At 48.8% G+C, this 17,332-nt stretch overlaps 2 protein-coding genes across 7 annotated transcripts in view; both read right to left on the bottom strand.

Moving 5' to 3' along the window:
* The window catches only part of Cul9 (cullin 9), a 35,402-nt gene extending 25,155 nt beyond the window's left edge, over window positions 1-10,247 (bottom strand). For all 6 annotated transcript variants that reach the window (XR_778901.1, XM_010617655.3, XM_010617657.3 and 3 more), the window contains exons 1-8: window positions 10,150-10,247; window positions 7,458-8,061; window positions 6,522-6,676; window positions 5,659-6,159; window positions 5,128-5,263; window positions 4,775-4,968; window positions 4,145-4,523; window positions 3,568-3,760 (exon numbers count right to left, since the gene is read on the bottom strand). Coding sequence is in view for 5 of the 6 variants with exons in the window: in XM_010617655.3 (XP_010615957.1) it covers window positions 3,568-3,760; window positions 4,145-4,523; window positions 4,775-4,968; window positions 5,128-5,263; window positions 5,659-6,159; window positions 6,522-6,676; window positions 7,458-8,052 (2,153 nt within the window). In the remaining variant the exon portion in view is untranslated. The remainder of the gene's footprint in view (window positions 1-3,567; window positions 3,761-4,144; window positions 4,524-4,774; window positions 4,969-5,127; window positions 5,264-5,658; window positions 6,160-6,521; window positions 6,677-7,457; window positions 8,062-10,149) is intronic.
* A 1,042-nt stretch (window positions 10,248-11,289) lies between these two features.
* Window positions 11,290-17,332, bottom strand: part of Srf (serum response factor) — an 8,099-nt gene continuing 2,056 nt past the window's right edge. The window contains exons 3-7 of the mRNA XM_010617654.2: window positions 15,660-15,921; window positions 15,027-15,146; window positions 14,107-14,298; window positions 13,347-13,423; window positions 11,290-13,197 (exon numbers count right to left, since the gene is read on the bottom strand). Coding sequence (XP_010615956.1) covers window positions 13,102-13,197; window positions 13,347-13,423; window positions 14,107-14,298; window positions 15,027-15,146; window positions 15,660-15,921 — 747 coding nt within the window. The 3' untranslated portion in view covers window positions 11,290-13,101. The remainder of the gene's footprint in view (window positions 13,198-13,346; window positions 13,424-14,106; window positions 14,299-15,026; window positions 15,147-15,659; window positions 15,922-17,332) is intronic.

Raw genomic sequence — 17,332 nt, 5'->3', positions numbered from 1 at the left:
AACAATCCCTCTCTCCAGAAGTGTGAAGCTGAGACACCTGGCTATCCGCTAGCATAAACTGGAGCTGAAGCTCTACTTCACACCACTGCAAAAGGATTTTTAAATGAATAGTTTTTAAAAAATACATATGTTTAGAAAACTTAAGAAAATATTTTTCTGGGCCGGGGAATTAGCTCAGTGGTGCCGCTGCCTGCCTCGCAAGCGTGAGGACCCGAGTTTGATCCCTGGTATCAAAAAATAAAAAAATAAAAGAAATATTTTTCTAATCCTGGTATAAAATAAACTTTAACAGAATAGAAAATCTAGAAGCCATACGTACATTTTGTTTTTGTTTTCGGGGGTTTTGAGACAGGGTCTCGCCTTGTAGTCCAGGCTGGCCTTGGACTTACTGTGCAGCTGAGGCTGGCCTCAAACTCATTACAATCTTCCTGACTCAGCCTCCCAAGTGCAGGGACTACAGGTGTGCACCACCACACCCAGCTCCATAAAAATGTTTAAAATTATAGTTAACATAAAAACTTTTAAACTTCAGTATAATGAAAGATACTATAAACAAAATTAAGACACATAACATAAGCTGGGAAAAAAGGCTGACTAGAAATGCTGATGTGAAGGAAAAGGAAGGACCCCAGAGTTCCGAGCTCACAGTGAGCTCAGCCATGAGAGGCAAAAGAACCCCAAGCAGGGTGCCGGGGATTTAGCTCAGTGGCACCATAACTGCCTTGCAAGTGCAAGGTCTTGAGTTTGATCTCCATTATCAAAAAACTCCAAAAATTCCCCAAGTAGGTATTGACACTTTTCTCTACAGTGACAGGTGCAAATGAGGAGGTGGCCTGGGAATCATGGAGGGAAACAATACAAATAAACAACTTCTGCAACAGAAGGTAAACAAAGGCACTGGAGATGTTCTGCTTTGATCTGTCTTTTCTCAGAAATCTATGAGGACTCAGGGCAAACCAAATATACTTTAAATACACAGCTGCTTCTATGGATTGGACTTATTATGATCTGCCTAATACACATGGATAATGTCTAGGACTAGATACAGAAATATAAGGATGTTTATCAAAACATTAACACTGCTCATCTCTGCATAAAGAGCTTTCAGATGATTTTTATCTTCCCATTTTTCTAACTTTTTTTTACAGTGAGCATATATTCTTTGATAGCCACAAAAATGTGATTTTTAGGGCTGGGGCTTCAGCTCAGGGGCACCGCACCTGCCTTGCAAGAGCAAAGTCCTGAGATCAATCCTAGTATTAAAAAAAAAAAGATTTTTTAAAGGATAAAATATTTGGATATAAACAACAAAAGTTTACTATGCAGAATGTCTATAAATTTGTGAAAAAGAAAAGCAATAACCCAATAAAAAAGTGGGCCAAGAATGAAATATTTAGGAGGCTGGGGATTTAGCTCAGTGGCGCTGTACTTGCCTGGCAAGTGCAAGGTCCTGAGTTCAATTCCCAGTACACAGAAAAAAAAAAAAGAATAAAATATTTAAAGAAGAAAGGAACAAAGAAATAAATGCATGAAAATATGCCTAACTTCAACAGAACTAAGAAAACAAAGAGACACCAATCATATAAAATTTTGTCAATTTGACTAATTAAGAAAAGAACATCCAGTGTTGGCAGAAGTAGAGAAAACAGATCTATTAGAATAGTGTAATTGGTTGTAGCCAATTCAGAGTTCTATGCAGCAATGAAAATAATGGGCAGCCCCCAAAAGACTGACACGGAAATCCTGAGAAGTATTGAGTGGGGACACAAAAAAGTCACAAAAGCAAGTACAGTGTGATTACATATATAAAAACACAAATTCAGCCGAGTACAGTGGTATCCACTGGTAATCCCAGCACTCTGGGAGGATATGGCAGAAGGATTACAAGTTCGAGTCCAGCTTTTGCAATTTACAGATTTAATGAGATCCTATCTCAAAATAATAAAATAAATTAAAAAGCTGAGGCTGTAGCTCAGTGTGAAAGCCCTGGGTTCAATAGTTCTCAGTACCACAAAAACAAACAAATAGGGCCAGGGGTTTAGCTCAGAGGCACTGTGTGCCTGCTTGGCAAGTGCAAGGTTCCAACCCCGGTACCAAATAAAACTCAGGAAATGCTCCATTCCCACTTGAATAATATGTATGCTTTTTGTTTTTATGTACCAGCTAAAGAAATTTAAAATTTATAAATACTTTAAAAGTGCTTTTTCCAAAACTACAACTACAAATTAAATTTGGAGATGAAGGATGCACCAGATTAGTAACTGGTGAAAAGGAGCTTTTTGTTCTATGTTCTTTTATACTGATCTCTTTAAGAAATACATTTTTGCTGAGCGTGCTGGTGCATGCCTATAATCCCAGCACTTGGGAGGCTGAGGCAGGAGGATTGCTGCAAGTTTGAGACTACACAGTGGGCTATACAGTGAGTTCCAGAGCAGACTGAACTACATAGTGAGACCCTGGCTCAAAAAAACCAAAACACCAAAAAAAAAAAAGCATTTTTGTTGTGTTAATTGTATAATTAAGAAGTAAAGTGCAGGCATGAAGAGGTATGTCTATAATTCTGGCATTCTGGGAGGTTGAGGCAAGATGATTTCATTTCTGCCCATCCTGGGTAATTTAGTAGTGACTTAGCAAGATCCTGCCCCCAAAACCCCCCAGAAAAAAGTAAAAACAAAAAAGCGCTAGGGATATAGTTCAGTGTGAAGGCCTAGTACTGAAAAAAAAAAAAAAAAAAAAAAAAAGGAAGAGAAGGGAGAGATGGAGGAAGGAAGAAAAGGGAAAGGAAGGGTAGGTGGAGGATAAATAAGATGAAAAGGAAGAGGGGAGGATGACGATGAAGAGAAGGAAAAGGAGAAAGAAGAGGAGAAACTTTAAAGGTAAAAAGAAAGTAAGGATAGAAGAAAAAAATTTATGAGAAGAAACTTAAATTCCAGAGCTGAAAGGATCTAGGTTTGAATCCTGGCTCTGCTATATGCAGAATTCTGAACAAGTTAACTTAAACTCCTTAAGTCTCTGCTGGGCATGGTGGCACATGCCTATGATCCCAGCACTCAGGAGGCAGAGGCAGGAAGATCACAAGTTTGAGGCTATCCTGGGCTACATAGTGAGTTCAGGGCCAGCCCGAATTACAAAGTGAGACCCTGTCTAAAAAAACAAACAAACAAACAAGGGCCAAGGATTTAACTCAGTGGTTCTGCTACCTGCCTTGCAAGTGCAAGGAACGGAGTTCGATTCTCCAGTACCAAACAAACAAACAAAATCTCTAAGCTTCAGTTTTTCCACCCAAGCAATACTACTACTACTACTGCTATGATGACGACTGCTACTACTACTACTAATGGAACAACAATCCTATCAGTGCTTCTTTGGTGTTAAGGATAACAGAATGCATGTAAAACCCTAGCACAGAGGAGCTTCAGGAATATCTGAACACCCACTGCTTGGCTGCTCAACTGACCCCTCCTTCACACTCAGCCTTTCTAATTCTGATCTCATTGCTCCTTCCCCCCATCACCATTTTAACTGCCCAGCATCGACCTAAACCTCTTCCCTTGGTGTCATGCTAACCTCAGCAATCTGTTGGGATGGACCAGGGGGTGGTTCCGCTCAGTGATCTCTTCCACAGTCTGACAAAGGGCATAGAGCCCCGAAAGCTGCAGGTCTGTGTCCGAGCTGGATATCTGCATGGTGGCTGCGACTGCTACCACATGCTGATCCAAGGAGCTGAGTGGACCAGGGACCCGCAAGGTTCTAGCCATTTCTGAAATTGGTGAAGGAAAGGCAGTGGCTAAAGAACAGAGGTATTTCCAGGAAGAAAGTCTTTAAAGGATAAGCCCAGTCTTCCCACCAATATTTAAATACATTTGTTATTACTGTCTTGCACTTGGAACTTTCCCAACTATGGAGCAGTCTAATCAAACAGGGAAGATGAAGAAACCCGGGAAAATGGACCGTCTTTTTCCAGAGATACCGAAGGCAGGAGACAGTGGCTGATTACACGATCCAAATCAAAGCAAGGACGGAGGCAGGTTTCAGGGGGCTTACTACAAGGCTCTAACTCTGCCCTGACTGTCCATATCTTCTACTGGGCCCAGCCAGGACTTGTGGCAATATCTTTGCTCTCTGCTCCCAGAATGTAACTCACCACTGGCTGCCACCTTCATCTTCGGGGGTGGAGCCATCCCCTCAGCCACCAGGAGCTGGTTAAACAGTTGTGAGTCACTCTGTGCCATGGGGGACTCAGTCTTGGCCTTGGCAGGCTCTGGTTCTGCTTTAGAGGGCTCTTCCTCCGAGAAGCTAGCCTCTGACTTGGACTCCTCTTGGGGATCTGGGGTACAGGAGTGACTTTGTGAAGATGATGAGCTGCTGGTTTTATCAGAGAGCAGCCCATACTTGGTGTAGATCTGGGAGCTGAGCAGGTCACAGAGGGTGATGCCCTCCAACCGACTACAGAGCACCTGCAGCAGGCCCTCAGCCATCTCCACTGGCACAGAGAGCTCGCCCAGGGCCTCTTCACGCAGGTTCTGTAAACACAGAGAGTGTGCATCTTAGGGACAAGTAGATACCAAGATTTTGGGGACAGTAACAGAAAATGTGGCCACACCCACTTGTCTCATACCCTCTACATAGTAGACACTCTGAGAATGTCTCCTCCCCCAAGGAGACCCAGCCCTCTATCCTCAACTTTAAGTGGGAACCCACTGCTAGAACTTTCTCTAGCATTCCCCTTTCTAACCTCATGACTATCACCCTCCACCCATCCTGATCTCAATACCTCCTTCAGTTTTTCTCGAAGATTCTGGAAAATTGGCTGCTGCTCACTTATATCCAACTTCTTGATGAAGAAAAGCAGCTCCCACCATTCAGCCTGGGTCAGGTACCCCACTTCTTCGTGCTTCTTTGGCTCAGGCCAGAGGTATGGCAAAGAGTAGAGACTATCCACGGGTTTCCAGTCCCAGGAGGGAATTACTGAAGATGCAGGCACAGGGGTATTTGCACCCAGCAGGGAAAAGAGCCAAGATCTAAACCTCTCCCAGGGAGAGGCTTCCTGGGAGTTCCCAGGGAGATGGCTTCTTGCCAAATGCCATTCCTCTGGTTAAAGATATGCCAACCACATCTTAGGCTCACCTGTGCCTAGTATAGTAGTCCCTGTCCTCTTCTCCATAGTTGCTGAAGCTGCATCCCCAGTAGCTTCCTCTCGACCCAGGATCTCCAACATGTGCCAGTATACCCAGTAGGTACGGCCAGTCGACTGCCAGAAGACCTGGCACAGGGGAAGGAGAGAGGGGTCGGCCCTGGAGCTCTGGGTTGCAAAGGCTGCCGAGTATTGCTCAGGCCTAGCTGTAGGTCACACCCTCAGGTATACACCTCTCTGAGCTTGGGAAAATATATAACCAGAGGCTTCTATACCTCTCAGGAGTGGGCCCTGCCTCTCCTGGTGCTAACAGTTGGGTATTACAATGAATCACTTCTGCTTCCTGGTAGGAATCTCTCCATGATCTCACAGCCACCCCCACCCCTATTTGCTGACTGCCTTTTACCACTTCCATTCCCTGGGGGTTTTCTCCCTGGGTGGCATGAGAGCTTTCTGCATAGAAGCCCATCTATACCTCACCCACAACAGATCCCCAGTAGTGTTTGCCATTGTGTGCTCCTCACCTGCACAGGGGGGACGCCATTGTTGCTCTGGCAGAACTCGCCCTTGTCCCCAGCCATGATCTCCTCGTAATCATCCAGCATCCGCACTTGCATGCCTGGCTGCAGCACCTGCTGCACATACTCACCGTAGCCACTACGGCTAGAAAATTCCGAGCGCTGGCGGAAGGCCCATCCTTGCCTTCTGGGGGTGGTGATGATGGTAGGAAGTAAGAGAGGGGGCCCCGAAATGCAGGGCTGAAAGATGGACCTAGGTGGCTGGGGTGGTAATGTGCTCTGTTCGCTGAGCTTGTGGGCCCAGCCCATGCTCCGCAACAACTCTGAGATGAGGTTGCCCACAGCCATACTGAACTCCAGCTCCCGTTGTCCCCGGCTTTTCTCCCTTGTGGGGCATGGAGAGCTTTGGTCTCCAGCGCCTGCTTCCGCGCTGTTATTCAGTTGATCCATCAGGGAAGTGACACACAGGTAGCGCTTCACCAGGGAGAAGAGCAGCTTTCCTGGGATCTACAGGACACAATCCTTGGTGTAGGCTCATCTTCTGGCTCTGGCCTCTCCCTTCCCCCTCTATGCCTTCCCTACAGTAAAATGTTCTTAGACCATTTTTTTTTTTCAAATTTTTTGAGACAGGGTCTTGCTAACTTACTGTCAAGACTGGAATTAAGCTTGTGATCCTCCTGCTCTACCTTCTCGAGTAGCTGGGGTTACAGGCATGTGCCACCACACCCAGTTTAATCTTGGAAGTTCTGAATGGGGAGGGGGCATGGACCTTCATTTATCTAGCTCTCTCTGGTGCTGACACACAGTCCCAAACCACAGTTTAAAAAATAAGGCCTTGCATACAGCCTTCCCCACAGCTGGCAGAGTACCTGAGGCAGATGAATGCCCTCAAAGGCCATGCAGTGTTCTTCAGAGGACGTAGTTTCTGCAAACAGCTCCAGCAAAGTATAGCGGCTGTCAAAATCCATGTGCTGCTCGATGCCATCTTGCTGGCTCAGTGACAGAAGGACTTGAGCCCGACTCCCTGTAATCCACACCCAACTGGTATCTTCTCCATGCCCACCACCTTTCTCCTGTCTTTCTAGGCTTTTTATCTCCTTTCCCAGAGGCTTTCAAGTTTCTTTGTGACCGAGAACCAAGCAAAATATACATTTTACTTGGTAACCTGGCACAAACATACACACAGATCATAGGAACATGTCATGCTACAAAACTCACAAATACTAACTGCTACATAGTGATTTTTTTCTATTGGTTGTAACCCAACAAACTGATTTCACAATTAGTAAATCTATAACAATTTTTCTGTTTTTTTTTGTTTTTTGGTACCGGAGATCAACCATGGGTCCTTGCACTTTCGAGGCAGGTGGCGGACCACTGAGCTAAATCCCCAACCCTACACCCAGTTTTTAAAAACACAAATCTACCCCATTCTCCTTTCTCTGTCACTGCACTGAGAATGGACACCAGGTGCTACCATTTTATCCTGTTTATCTACCTGTAATAACCTAATAATCTGCTCCTTTGCATTGAACTGACAGTCATCAAGTTCTAGGTGTTCTTTTTTGACACAGGGTCTCACTATGTAGTTGAGACTGACCTGGAACTCACTATGTAGCCCAGGCTGGTCTTGAACTCATAGCGATCCTCCTACCTCAGCTTTCCGAGAGCTGGGATTACAGTGTACACCACCATGCCCCAAAAGTTCTAGGTATTCTTAAGAGTTGGAAACTGTCTCCTCTTTCTTTCTTATTCCTTTGAGCCCCATTCACTCCAATGCCTTCCTTCTTCCCTAGCTGTCTTACCAGCATCGTGGGCTGCCAGAGCCTGTAGCATCTTGCCTGCACTCCGACGGATTTGAGGCTCAGGATTGCACAGCATGTCCATGAGCAGGTCCAGGGCTCCTGTCTCTCTGAAGACCCCAGTGAGAGGCCCAATGCTGGCATAGGCACTAAGCACATGGATGGTGTGGAGCACAGCAGCTGTGAGGCTTGAGGTCCCACCTTCTGCCAGCTGCCTGGCAGCCCTGTGTACCAGTGCCCGCACATCAGCCTCCATCTCTCTCATTGCTACTTCATCCAGGCCTCCGGGGTCATGAAAAAAGCTTCCTGAACCCCCAGCTGGTTCGTGCTGTGGTCCCTTAGATAGTGCCCACTTGCCTAACAGCATGGGGCAGTTGGCATAGACCTCTGGGGCTGACAGCCACATCAGGATGTGTTCTGTTTTGTCTTCTTCCACACTCACTTTGTTCTCTTCCCCACACTTCAGGATACTCCATCGAATCAGGTATTCAGGATGCCCATCATGTCCAGGTCGCTGGCGAATGAGTTCCTTAGGATATGCCTGCAGCTGGGGTCCCAAGGGAACCATATGGTCCCCAGCATGTCGCTCCCCTATCATCCTGACTTCCTGGGATACACAAAAGGAAAGATAAGAATGATGGAAAAATAAAAATTAAACAAAATAAAATAACAACAAAAAGACAATATTGGAAAAGAAAAAGACTACACAGGCAGTCTTGGAATCCAGAGAGGATGGTGGTTGATTGGTAAGCTATAGAATTTAGAGGCTAAGCAGAGAAGACAAAAAATAAGATGGGAGAAAGAGCTAAACTTACTTTTAGATTTTTTTTTTTTTTTTTTTTTTTTTTTGAGACAGGGTCCCACCATGTAGCTCATGGTGGCTGTGAACTCAAGGTAATCTTCCTACTTCAGCCTCCCAAATGCTGGGACTACAGCCATGTGCCATCATGCCCAGTGACTTTGAGATTTATAAGACCAGAATGGAGTGAAAACATTAAGAGGGTAAAATGAAGGGTTTAAGACATGGAAGAAATTACAGAGTTGGAATGAGAAGAATAACACTCCAAGTGATAGTTAAGCAGACCACACTGGGCAGAACAACAGGGTGGCTGAGGGTTTTAGATCAGAACTTCAAAGGATGACAAGGATGAAGGGCAGCACCATGTGAGACAGTGGAGCCAGAATATGAGAAAAAGTAGGTTTGGAGAGGAGCAGGAAAAGGAGTATCAATGACAGAGTAAAGCTGGAATGTGTACATAAATCAGTGAGCCATGGCAGATACAGAGAATGGAGAGAAAAGGAGGAGGGGATCCAAGGCAGATAACTGGATGGGAAAAATGAATGAAAGTCTTATGAAAGAAAAAGAACAAGTCCCACCCTGTGGGAGCCGAGGGTAGTTGGTGTATGGGGGTATGCTGCAGGAGCCTGGGAATGCGGTGGGGTTGCTTCACTCTGCAGTATGCTGCCCTTTACATCCAGAATACTGTGAAGTACACCCTGCCCTGGGTCTGCATCAACAGATCGTGTGTCCATGAGTTTCCCAGAGGTGTCTGCAATACTTAGCGTTAGTTGTGCCACAGTGCCTATTACTTAAAATCGCTCAGGAGGCATGGTGGCACTGCCTGTAATGCCAGCACCCTGGGAGGCTGAGCCCAGCCTGGGCAATTTATTGAAACTCTATCTCAAAATAAAAACTGTACTTATGTTGTATGTATGGTAAGAGTCTAGGTTAGGTAGATGTACATGAGAGGTAATACTCATGGGGCCAAGGGTAGGAGGGAAAGAGGTCGAGAGAAGCAATGTAGTATAGATTTCAAGAGTCACATAAACATGGCTCAATTCTGGCTCTTTTACTATTTGCATAGGTTTGAACAAGTTGCTTAACCTCTGAGCCTGTTTCTTCCTCTGTAAATGGTAATAACATGTCTACCTCATGAACTTATAAAAACTTAATAAAATCACATATGTAATGCACTTTCAACAGCATCTACCATACAAGTGCTTCGTAAATATAATCTAGTATTAATCAAATATTATTCTTAGATGTTAGCAGAAGCCATCAGATAAACGGAAAATTATAAACCAGATATTAAATGAAAGGATGATCACGGAAAGATATGTGTAATATGAAGCAGTGCAGGAGTAACAGCGAACAGTGAGGATGGAAGGTAAACCCAGGAGAAGAAATGGGGATCAGGGCAGGAGTCATATTACAGGAGTAAAGGGTTAGAATACAAGCAGGAGTGAAGAGGAAAAGACAGGAAAGATGCAGACCTCGATGGGGGTAGGGGATAACCCAGCGTGGGGGAAGGGGTGGGAGGTAATTAGTGACAGGGCGATGCACATCTCATCGGCTTAGGGCGAAATAAAACTGGGGGGAAGGGAAAGCGGAACGGGGGTCTTGTCCAGGAGGGCTAAACTGCCATGAGGTGATTCAGGACGTAGGAACTGAGCCTAGCACGCAACAAGACCAGGCCAGGGCTCGCAGACCACAGGGACTGTGGAGGAGGCACCTCCAGGGTGGGAATGGGATTGGGGGATGGGGTAAGGATGAGGGGAGGTCCGAGGAGCCTGACAGGACCAAAAGAATCTGAGAGAGCAAGATCTGGTACCCTTTAGCAGCCCACGGAGAGAGGCTACGGGTCCGGGCAGAGGTCGGGGAAGGGAGTGGGTTGGCGCAGAACTTTACTCTCACCTCCCACTGCCCGTCTCGGCCCTCGCTGGGACCCAGCGGCCTGTCCCGCTGTCCGGGTCCCGCCTCCTCAGCAGCTCCCTTCCGGGTCACACAGTGCGCGCACGCCCACGGCCTGGCTCTACGGGTCCCAACGCGGACCACGCCGAGCGCGACAGAGCCGCGAGCGCAAGGAGCATGCGCTCTGGTGCCGAGGAGGAGAGTGGGGGCGGTGCGCCGCAGGGACCCGGGTTTAAATCCATGACTGTGAAGCACCCCCTGCTCTGGGTTTGCCCTCTGTATTCTCCATCAACAAATCGTGTGTCCGTGAGTTTCCCAGAGGCGTCCGTAATACTTAGCGTTAGTTGTGCCACATTGCCTATTAAAATCGCTCAGGGGGCATGGTGGCACTGCCTGTAATGCCAGCACCCTGGGAGGCTGAGACCAGCCTGGACAACTTAGCAAAACTCTTGTCTCAAATAAAAATTAGGTCTAGTTCATTGTGGAGGCGCTGGGTTCGATTCCCTGTAACCTCGCCACCCCCCGACCCCGTGGTTGCTCAACTCAGGGCCCAAGCTCCTAGCAAAACCATTCGCAGGAAGAAAACCTCCAGTCCACCCCCGCCCCCAACACTGAGACAGAGAATTCAGCACCCTTAACATTTCTGTTTTCATCAGAGCCAGAGTTGCTTCTTGGAGTAGTGTTATGGGGTTTGTTTAATGTTCATCTTGTCCTCCTTAGGTAGCAAAACAAAGCCAAAGACCCCCAGTCTGTGCACAAAAATGATACATTTATTGAAAGTATTTTTTTTTTAATACAAAAGAAAGCTCTGTACATAGGACTGTGACCATGTCCACCATTCCTGGGTCAGCATCCCAGGGAAAGTAGAAACCACTGACACACACACTCACATTCACACATACACACCCACTCAGGCACACACATACCCCAGAGCCATGAGGAAGGGAAACACCAAGGGTCGCTGCACATATAAATGCCACCTCATCCCTGACACGCATGCCCTCCCAAGGCCCCGTTCACACGACACACATTGTAAGCACTTTGCCTGATTCACTCGCTGGGTCTGTCTGCTGCAGGAAGGAGGAGGGATTCATCAGCATCTCCTCCCCTGGGTGGGGGAGCAGGGTGCGAGTGGTGATGGAGTGAAACGAGCAGAGCGGCGGGGCTGGGCAGTTACAGACCTGAGTCCCGCGCTCCCCCCTCTGACCCTGATTTGCCACGCCCCAGCCTTAAAAGCCACCCCAAACCCCCAGCTATCTCCAGGAGAAAGCCCAGAAAGGTAATTTCCATCTTGGCACCCTACATGGGGCAAGACAACCACTGGGTAGAGGTCAGGGGGTTCGCAGGCTGTGCGTAGTCTCCCCCCACGCTTCACCTGACCACAGAGGGAGGCTTGTTCTGACTGAAGGCAGTGGGAGGGTTAAGAAAGGTCTGCTCCAGCTGCTGCCCGGTTTGGAAAACGCCCCTTTCTGGACACCCCTAGTGAAGGCAGGCTGTGACACAGGGTAAAAGACCCTGCCCCATGCAGGCCCACCCTCAAGATCTACCCCAGGGGGGAGGGGTTTGGGGCATGGCCCCTGTACAAATTACATAAATACTGAGGTTACACTTAGAAAAATAAAGTCATTTTCTTCAAGGCTTTTTGTCTTAATTTAAAAAAGTTACAGTAGCTGCTCACTCCCTGGGAGAGCTGCCCATTTCTGGCTCCCTATTCTGCACTCAGCCCAAGAGCCGCTCCCGCTTGTGACCCCCATTGCTGCCTCTGCCCCCCTCCCAGACAACACCCTGCTCACTGCAACTTGGGCCCCAGGCAGCTGCAGGCCTGGGGGAGGGAGCACAAGGTTGCAATGCCCATGCGTGTGGCACAAATGAAGTAAGTCAGTTGCCTCTGCCTGACACCCTCCCGCACCCACCCCCACATTTGGTCTCCCTCTTCCCTTTCTCTAGTGACAGCCCTAAAGGGCAAAAAGAGGCCCAGAGCTGTGGGTGACCCTCCCCACCCCGTTGGGGCATGGCCTGAGGGCTCCTTTCCTGGCTCTCTCCTGGCAGCAATCCAGGATGGGGCCATCCCAGAATCTCCCCCCCCACACTGGAGGACCCCAAGCTCATGGGGTGGCTCTGGCCCCAGGGGCCCTGCCAGTACTGGGGAGCCTAAGGGCTCCCCAGGGAGAGGGAGTTTGGGCAGAGAGGGGAATGAGAAAAACGCCATAAAAAAAAGTTAAATATTTTAAAAATATATATTTATAGATTTGTTTTCACTTCGTCTCCTCAAATAAAAAGTTCAAAATCAACTTTAAAGCAGCTGGGAGGAGAGGGGGGAAGACAAGGGGAAGAAGGGAACACTGGTGGTTCCCTCCAACCCAAGTGCCCCTGGAGGTCCTTGGGGCACGGCAAGGCAGGACGGCAGCCCCAGGAACCGGCCCTGCGCAGGCCCAGCTGCTTAGGAGCTGAAGGGGCAGAGGACGGTGTGGGGGTGTGGGGGCACCCTGGCTCCCCAGCTGGCTCCCTGAGGAGCAGGGCGGGCCTCTTGTGAGCCAGCCTGTGGCAGACAGTGCTGACCTGGGGTCAGCAAGGAGGCTAGCGAGAGGGCCCCGACTGCTTCCTCAGGGAGGGCGGATGGGACACGGGACACACAGTGCCCAACCCCACAGAAGGCCTGTGAGTGGGAAGGGGGCACAGTCCCATTGGGTAAGCTAATACTCATGGCAAACATCGAGCCAAGCTGGGGAGGGGAGTCTGAAGGAGGAGGCAGGGAGGGAGGGTGCGGGAGGACAGGTGGAGGGCGGGCAGGCCCATTTCTTTGGCTGGAGTGAGAGGGCATAGTCCTGTGGCTGCCCACTCCTCCACCCCACCTCCCTCCTGCGCCCATCAACATGTGTGTAAAGAAAACGTGAAAAGGCAACAATAAATAAGTGGTGCCGTCCCTTGGGCGGTCTGTCCAGGGCGGCGGGCGGATCATTCACTCTTGGTGCTGTGGGAGGCGTCCAGGTTCACCACCTGCAGCTCGGTGAGGTTGCTGCTGCTGCCGGCCTGCTGCCCTATCACAGCCATCTGGGGGGAGGGGGCAGTGAGCTGGGGGCAGGTGCAGAAAAGTGGGGAGTCGGGGGGCTGGGGATGCTGGCTTAGGCCAGGTGGTAATGGGGCCCCCCCAAGTCCAGATGACATGGCCATGGGACAGGGTGGGAAGGGCCCCCATCTACCTGGTGAAGCTGAACTGCAGACACAGGAATCTGTACTGTCCCGGATGGCGCCGTCAGAAATACCTGTGGGACACCACCTGCATGGGGAACACAGGAGAGGCTCATTCAGGAGGAGCCCAGACACTGGACCCCCAAATGCTGGAGGGTGGTAATAAATGCACAAGTGACAGGGAAGACTCCGGTGAGTGTCCAAGTGCAGAAGCATGGGTGTCTGAGTGTGTGTGTGAGCATCTGTGTGTGAGTGCGCGTGTGCACGTGCAGGAATGCATGTAGCTGTATGGAAATCAGTATGAATACTCCTCAAAAAACTAAAAATAGAAATTCCATTCGACCCAGCCATTCCCCTTCCAGGTATCTGGAGTTAAAGTCATCATATTACAGTCACACTTGCATACCCATGCTTATAGAAGCACAACTCATAACAGTTAAATCTTAGAAGTGGTCTGTAAGTCCATCAACAGATGAACAGATAAAGAAAAGGTGGTATTTACACATCACGAAATACTACTCCGCCATAAAGAGGGGTAAGCCTCAGTCATTTGTAGGAAAATGGATGCACCTTGAGACCATAACGTTAAGTGAAATAAATCAGACACAAAAGTTTAACTACTGCATGGTTTTGTCTTATATGAGAAACCCAAAGTATAAATAACAGGCAAAATAAAAATAGATAAGAAGAAGCAGGGAGATAGAGCTTTTGCAAAAGATACATGTACTGGAGGAAATGATCCTCCCTTCTGCAGCCCTGCCCTCCCCTCACCTTGCTCCTGGACCTGGCTGTGGGACACCTGCATGGTGGATGGCGCCTGGGAGAAGGCATTGAGCACGGTGAGGCTGCCATCAGCCAGGCCCGAGGTGGGGGCATACATCACCGCATGGGGACTGGGGTACATCATGTGGCCGCCCACAGTTGTGGGCACGGATGATGTCATGATGGTGGCAGGCAATGTCACTGGAAAACAGACACATATCAGCGAGCGGGACACTGGTCCCTACCGAAACCTCATCCCACCCGAAGACTCTGGCCACATCCCCAATCAGAAATTTGACAAGACTATTTGTTCTAATTCCCCTCCTAAACTCACACCCAACAAATCCATCTTTTACATCAGTGCCGCTCAAAAGTTAATGTGCATACAGTTACCTCAGGGTCTTGCTAAAATGCAGATTCTAACTTAATAGGTTTGGGGTGACAAGAGTCTGCATTACCACAAGCCCCTAGGAATGCGGGTACTCCCAATCACTAGACCATACTTTGTATAACAAGGTTGAATAACAACTTCAAAGTAATGTTGAGACTGTCTCACTACTTCTGAAATGACCACGTAAGAATTACAGCTATTCAAAACACACAACTCCCTCCCACAGGGAGAAAACTGCTACGGATAAGACCATCCCAGTAACTGACCTGATGCTGTGTCTCTAGGCAAATAATTCTCAGGTAAGTGGGTGGAGATGGCTTCAAGGGTCCCTAATTTCCTCCTGGAATCCACAGCTCCACTGCAGAGTATCATTTAAAACCCATCCATCCCCATGTGACTTTCTCCTAAGGTTTAAGCCAAAAGCCTCAGACTCTGAGAAATTCTTTAATCTCAGGTATGAGAGGGATCTACTGGGTACCTACTGCTAAGGCTCAGAGGTGGGGGGAAAGGCAGGGAAGGTGACAGGGCTGAGTTTTACCTGTCCCACTGGAGGAGGTCTGCGTGAGGTCTGTGCTGCTGTCACGAGAAGGAGACGCTTGTTGTGGGGCCTGGTGCACCTGAATGGCCTGCACTGGGACCTGCTGGGCTACTGCCCCACCTATGAGACACAGAGTCTTCCTTGGGCTCTGTCCTGCCCAGTGGCCACCTGCACACCAGACACACTTGAACACCCCCATCCCAAGGTCTGGCACACTGATCTCCAACTCCCATCACTATCTTTCTGGGAGCCAATCAGGTCCTTCAGGCCCCAGAGCTCTTCTCCAGGAGCTTCACCCCTCCTCTTGCTCCAGGCTTTGCCTCTGTCTTCTTCAACTGACCCAGACTCTGGCCCTGATCCAGCAATGACATGACAGGCAAGCAGCAGAAAGTCTACCGTCCCATTGCAATGGTTTCACAGGGCTGGGCTAGCTAGACAAGGCCAGAACATGCAGATAAACTTACTGCCAAGGACTGCAGGGCTCTCACGGCCAGGGACACGTCTGCCCATGGGATGTAAGGGGCTTCTTACGCTTAAACCCATTCAACCTCCTCTGAGTGGGGATGGAAGTTTTCCCAATGCTACCCATAGTGAGACCCACTCAGCATGTCCAATATGCCCCCTGTGACTCACCAGGCATAAGGGTGAAGCTGGTAGGCAGCTGCATGAGGCCCCCAGAGGAGACAGGACCGCTGCCTGTACTCTTCAGCACAGTCCCGTTGGCACTGCTGACAGCGCTGGGGCTGACACTAGCAGACACTGGTGCCAGGTAGTTGGTGATGGGGAAGGAGGGGCCACTGCTGACTTGCATGGTGGTAGAGGTGCTGGGTGCTGTTTGGATGGTGGAGGTGGTACCCGGCAGGTTGGTGACGGTGAACGCTGGCTTCAGTGTGTCCTATGCCCAGAGTAAAGATGGAGCAGTGAGGCTCTACCAGACCCTGTATTTGCAGAAGCTTTACATGGACTGTGAGCCCACACTGAAGTCAGTGCGCTTGAATTCAAATGCCAGCTCCACCATTTATCTACTGCCTGATCTCTGGGCAAGTTAAGGTGCTGCTAAGCTTCATTTCTTGCCTCTAAAAGGACAGGGGCCTGTGAGTGGAGTGGTGCTCAGTGGTAGAGCACTTGCCTTTTATGCTTGAAGCCCTGGGTTCAATCCCTAGCACCACAAAGTAAATACATAAAAGAGTAATACCTACCCTTCAGGTAGTTATGAAGACAGGTATGTAACAAGACCAAAAAAAATGTCTGCGGCTCTTACAATGATGGCCGGGATAATCATGTCTACCACTGTTATAATAACTCAGTTCTCTGCCCCAGTGAACTATGGGATCACACATAGGTCCTGTTCCCAGCTCTGGCGATGACCATCTGTGTGACCCTGAGATGATTATTTCCTCTTTCTTAGCCTCAAGTCTCCTCTTTAAACATAAGAGAGCTGGGTTACTATGTTCTCTTTAAAAGGGGTTTTCCAGCTTTGCTCTGCCAGGCTGCTGGTAGATACTGAGTTTTCCAGGCAACTTAGGGTTTGAGAGAGATCTTAGAGGTTTGGCAATGAAACATTTTTTGTCAAATGCTTAAGACAAACTGCCAAAGAACTTACTCATTCACTAGAATTTCCTGCAAATAAATAAGCCTTACTGCTAGCAGAGTCTGAAAATAGTTACCTACTAACAAACATAATGGGGACCTGGAGCAATGACTCCTCAGGAAGGCTCTGTTTTATTTATTTATTTATTTATTTATTTAGGTTTTTTGAGACAGGGTCTCACCATGTAGTTGAGACTGACCTGGAACTCACTATGTAGCCCAGGCTGGTCTCGAACTCACAGCGATCCTCCTGCCTCAGCCTCCTGAGTGCTGGGATTACAGGCGTGCGCCACCACGCCTGGCAGGAAGGCTTTGTTTTAGAAGAGACAGGAAGAAATCTTAAATTGCGAACCAAGCTTAGATCTGAACCTAGTCGACTACGGGGACTTCAACAGTCAGGAGTGGGTCAGTGCAGGATGTTTCCTAAGCAGCTAGGCTCAGGGCCCCTGATTGGCGGAGGCGTTGCTAAGGCAAACAGTGCTGCTTCCTTCCATTGGCCAGTCAGTTAAGAGTGGAAGGTGGAGCTCTTGCGACAGCCAGGAGGAAGCCTCACCCCTTCTCCTTACCGGGAAAAGAAAGGGGGCGGCGTAACTAGGGCCGGCATCCCTAGTAGCAGGCAGGCGACCGTACTCCCTCACAGCACGCCCCACATCCCGAAGGGGCAGGTGTCTGGCTAGTAAGGTAGTCCCCCCATCCAGGCAACTAGCCGGCCCGCC

The sequence above is a fragment of the Fukomys damarensis genome, unplaced genomic scaffold (assembly GCF_012274545.1).
Source record: "Fukomys damarensis isolate Sample0158 unplaced genomic scaffold, DMR_v1.0_HiC HiC_scaffold_20, whole genome shotgun sequence".
In the NCBI taxonomy this organism is placed as follows: domain Eukaryota; kingdom Metazoa; phylum Chordata; class Mammalia; order Rodentia; family Bathyergidae; genus Fukomys; species Fukomys damarensis.
The sequence above is the reverse complement of the archived record's forward strand: the minus strand, read 5'-3'. Positions and strand labels throughout refer to the sequence as shown.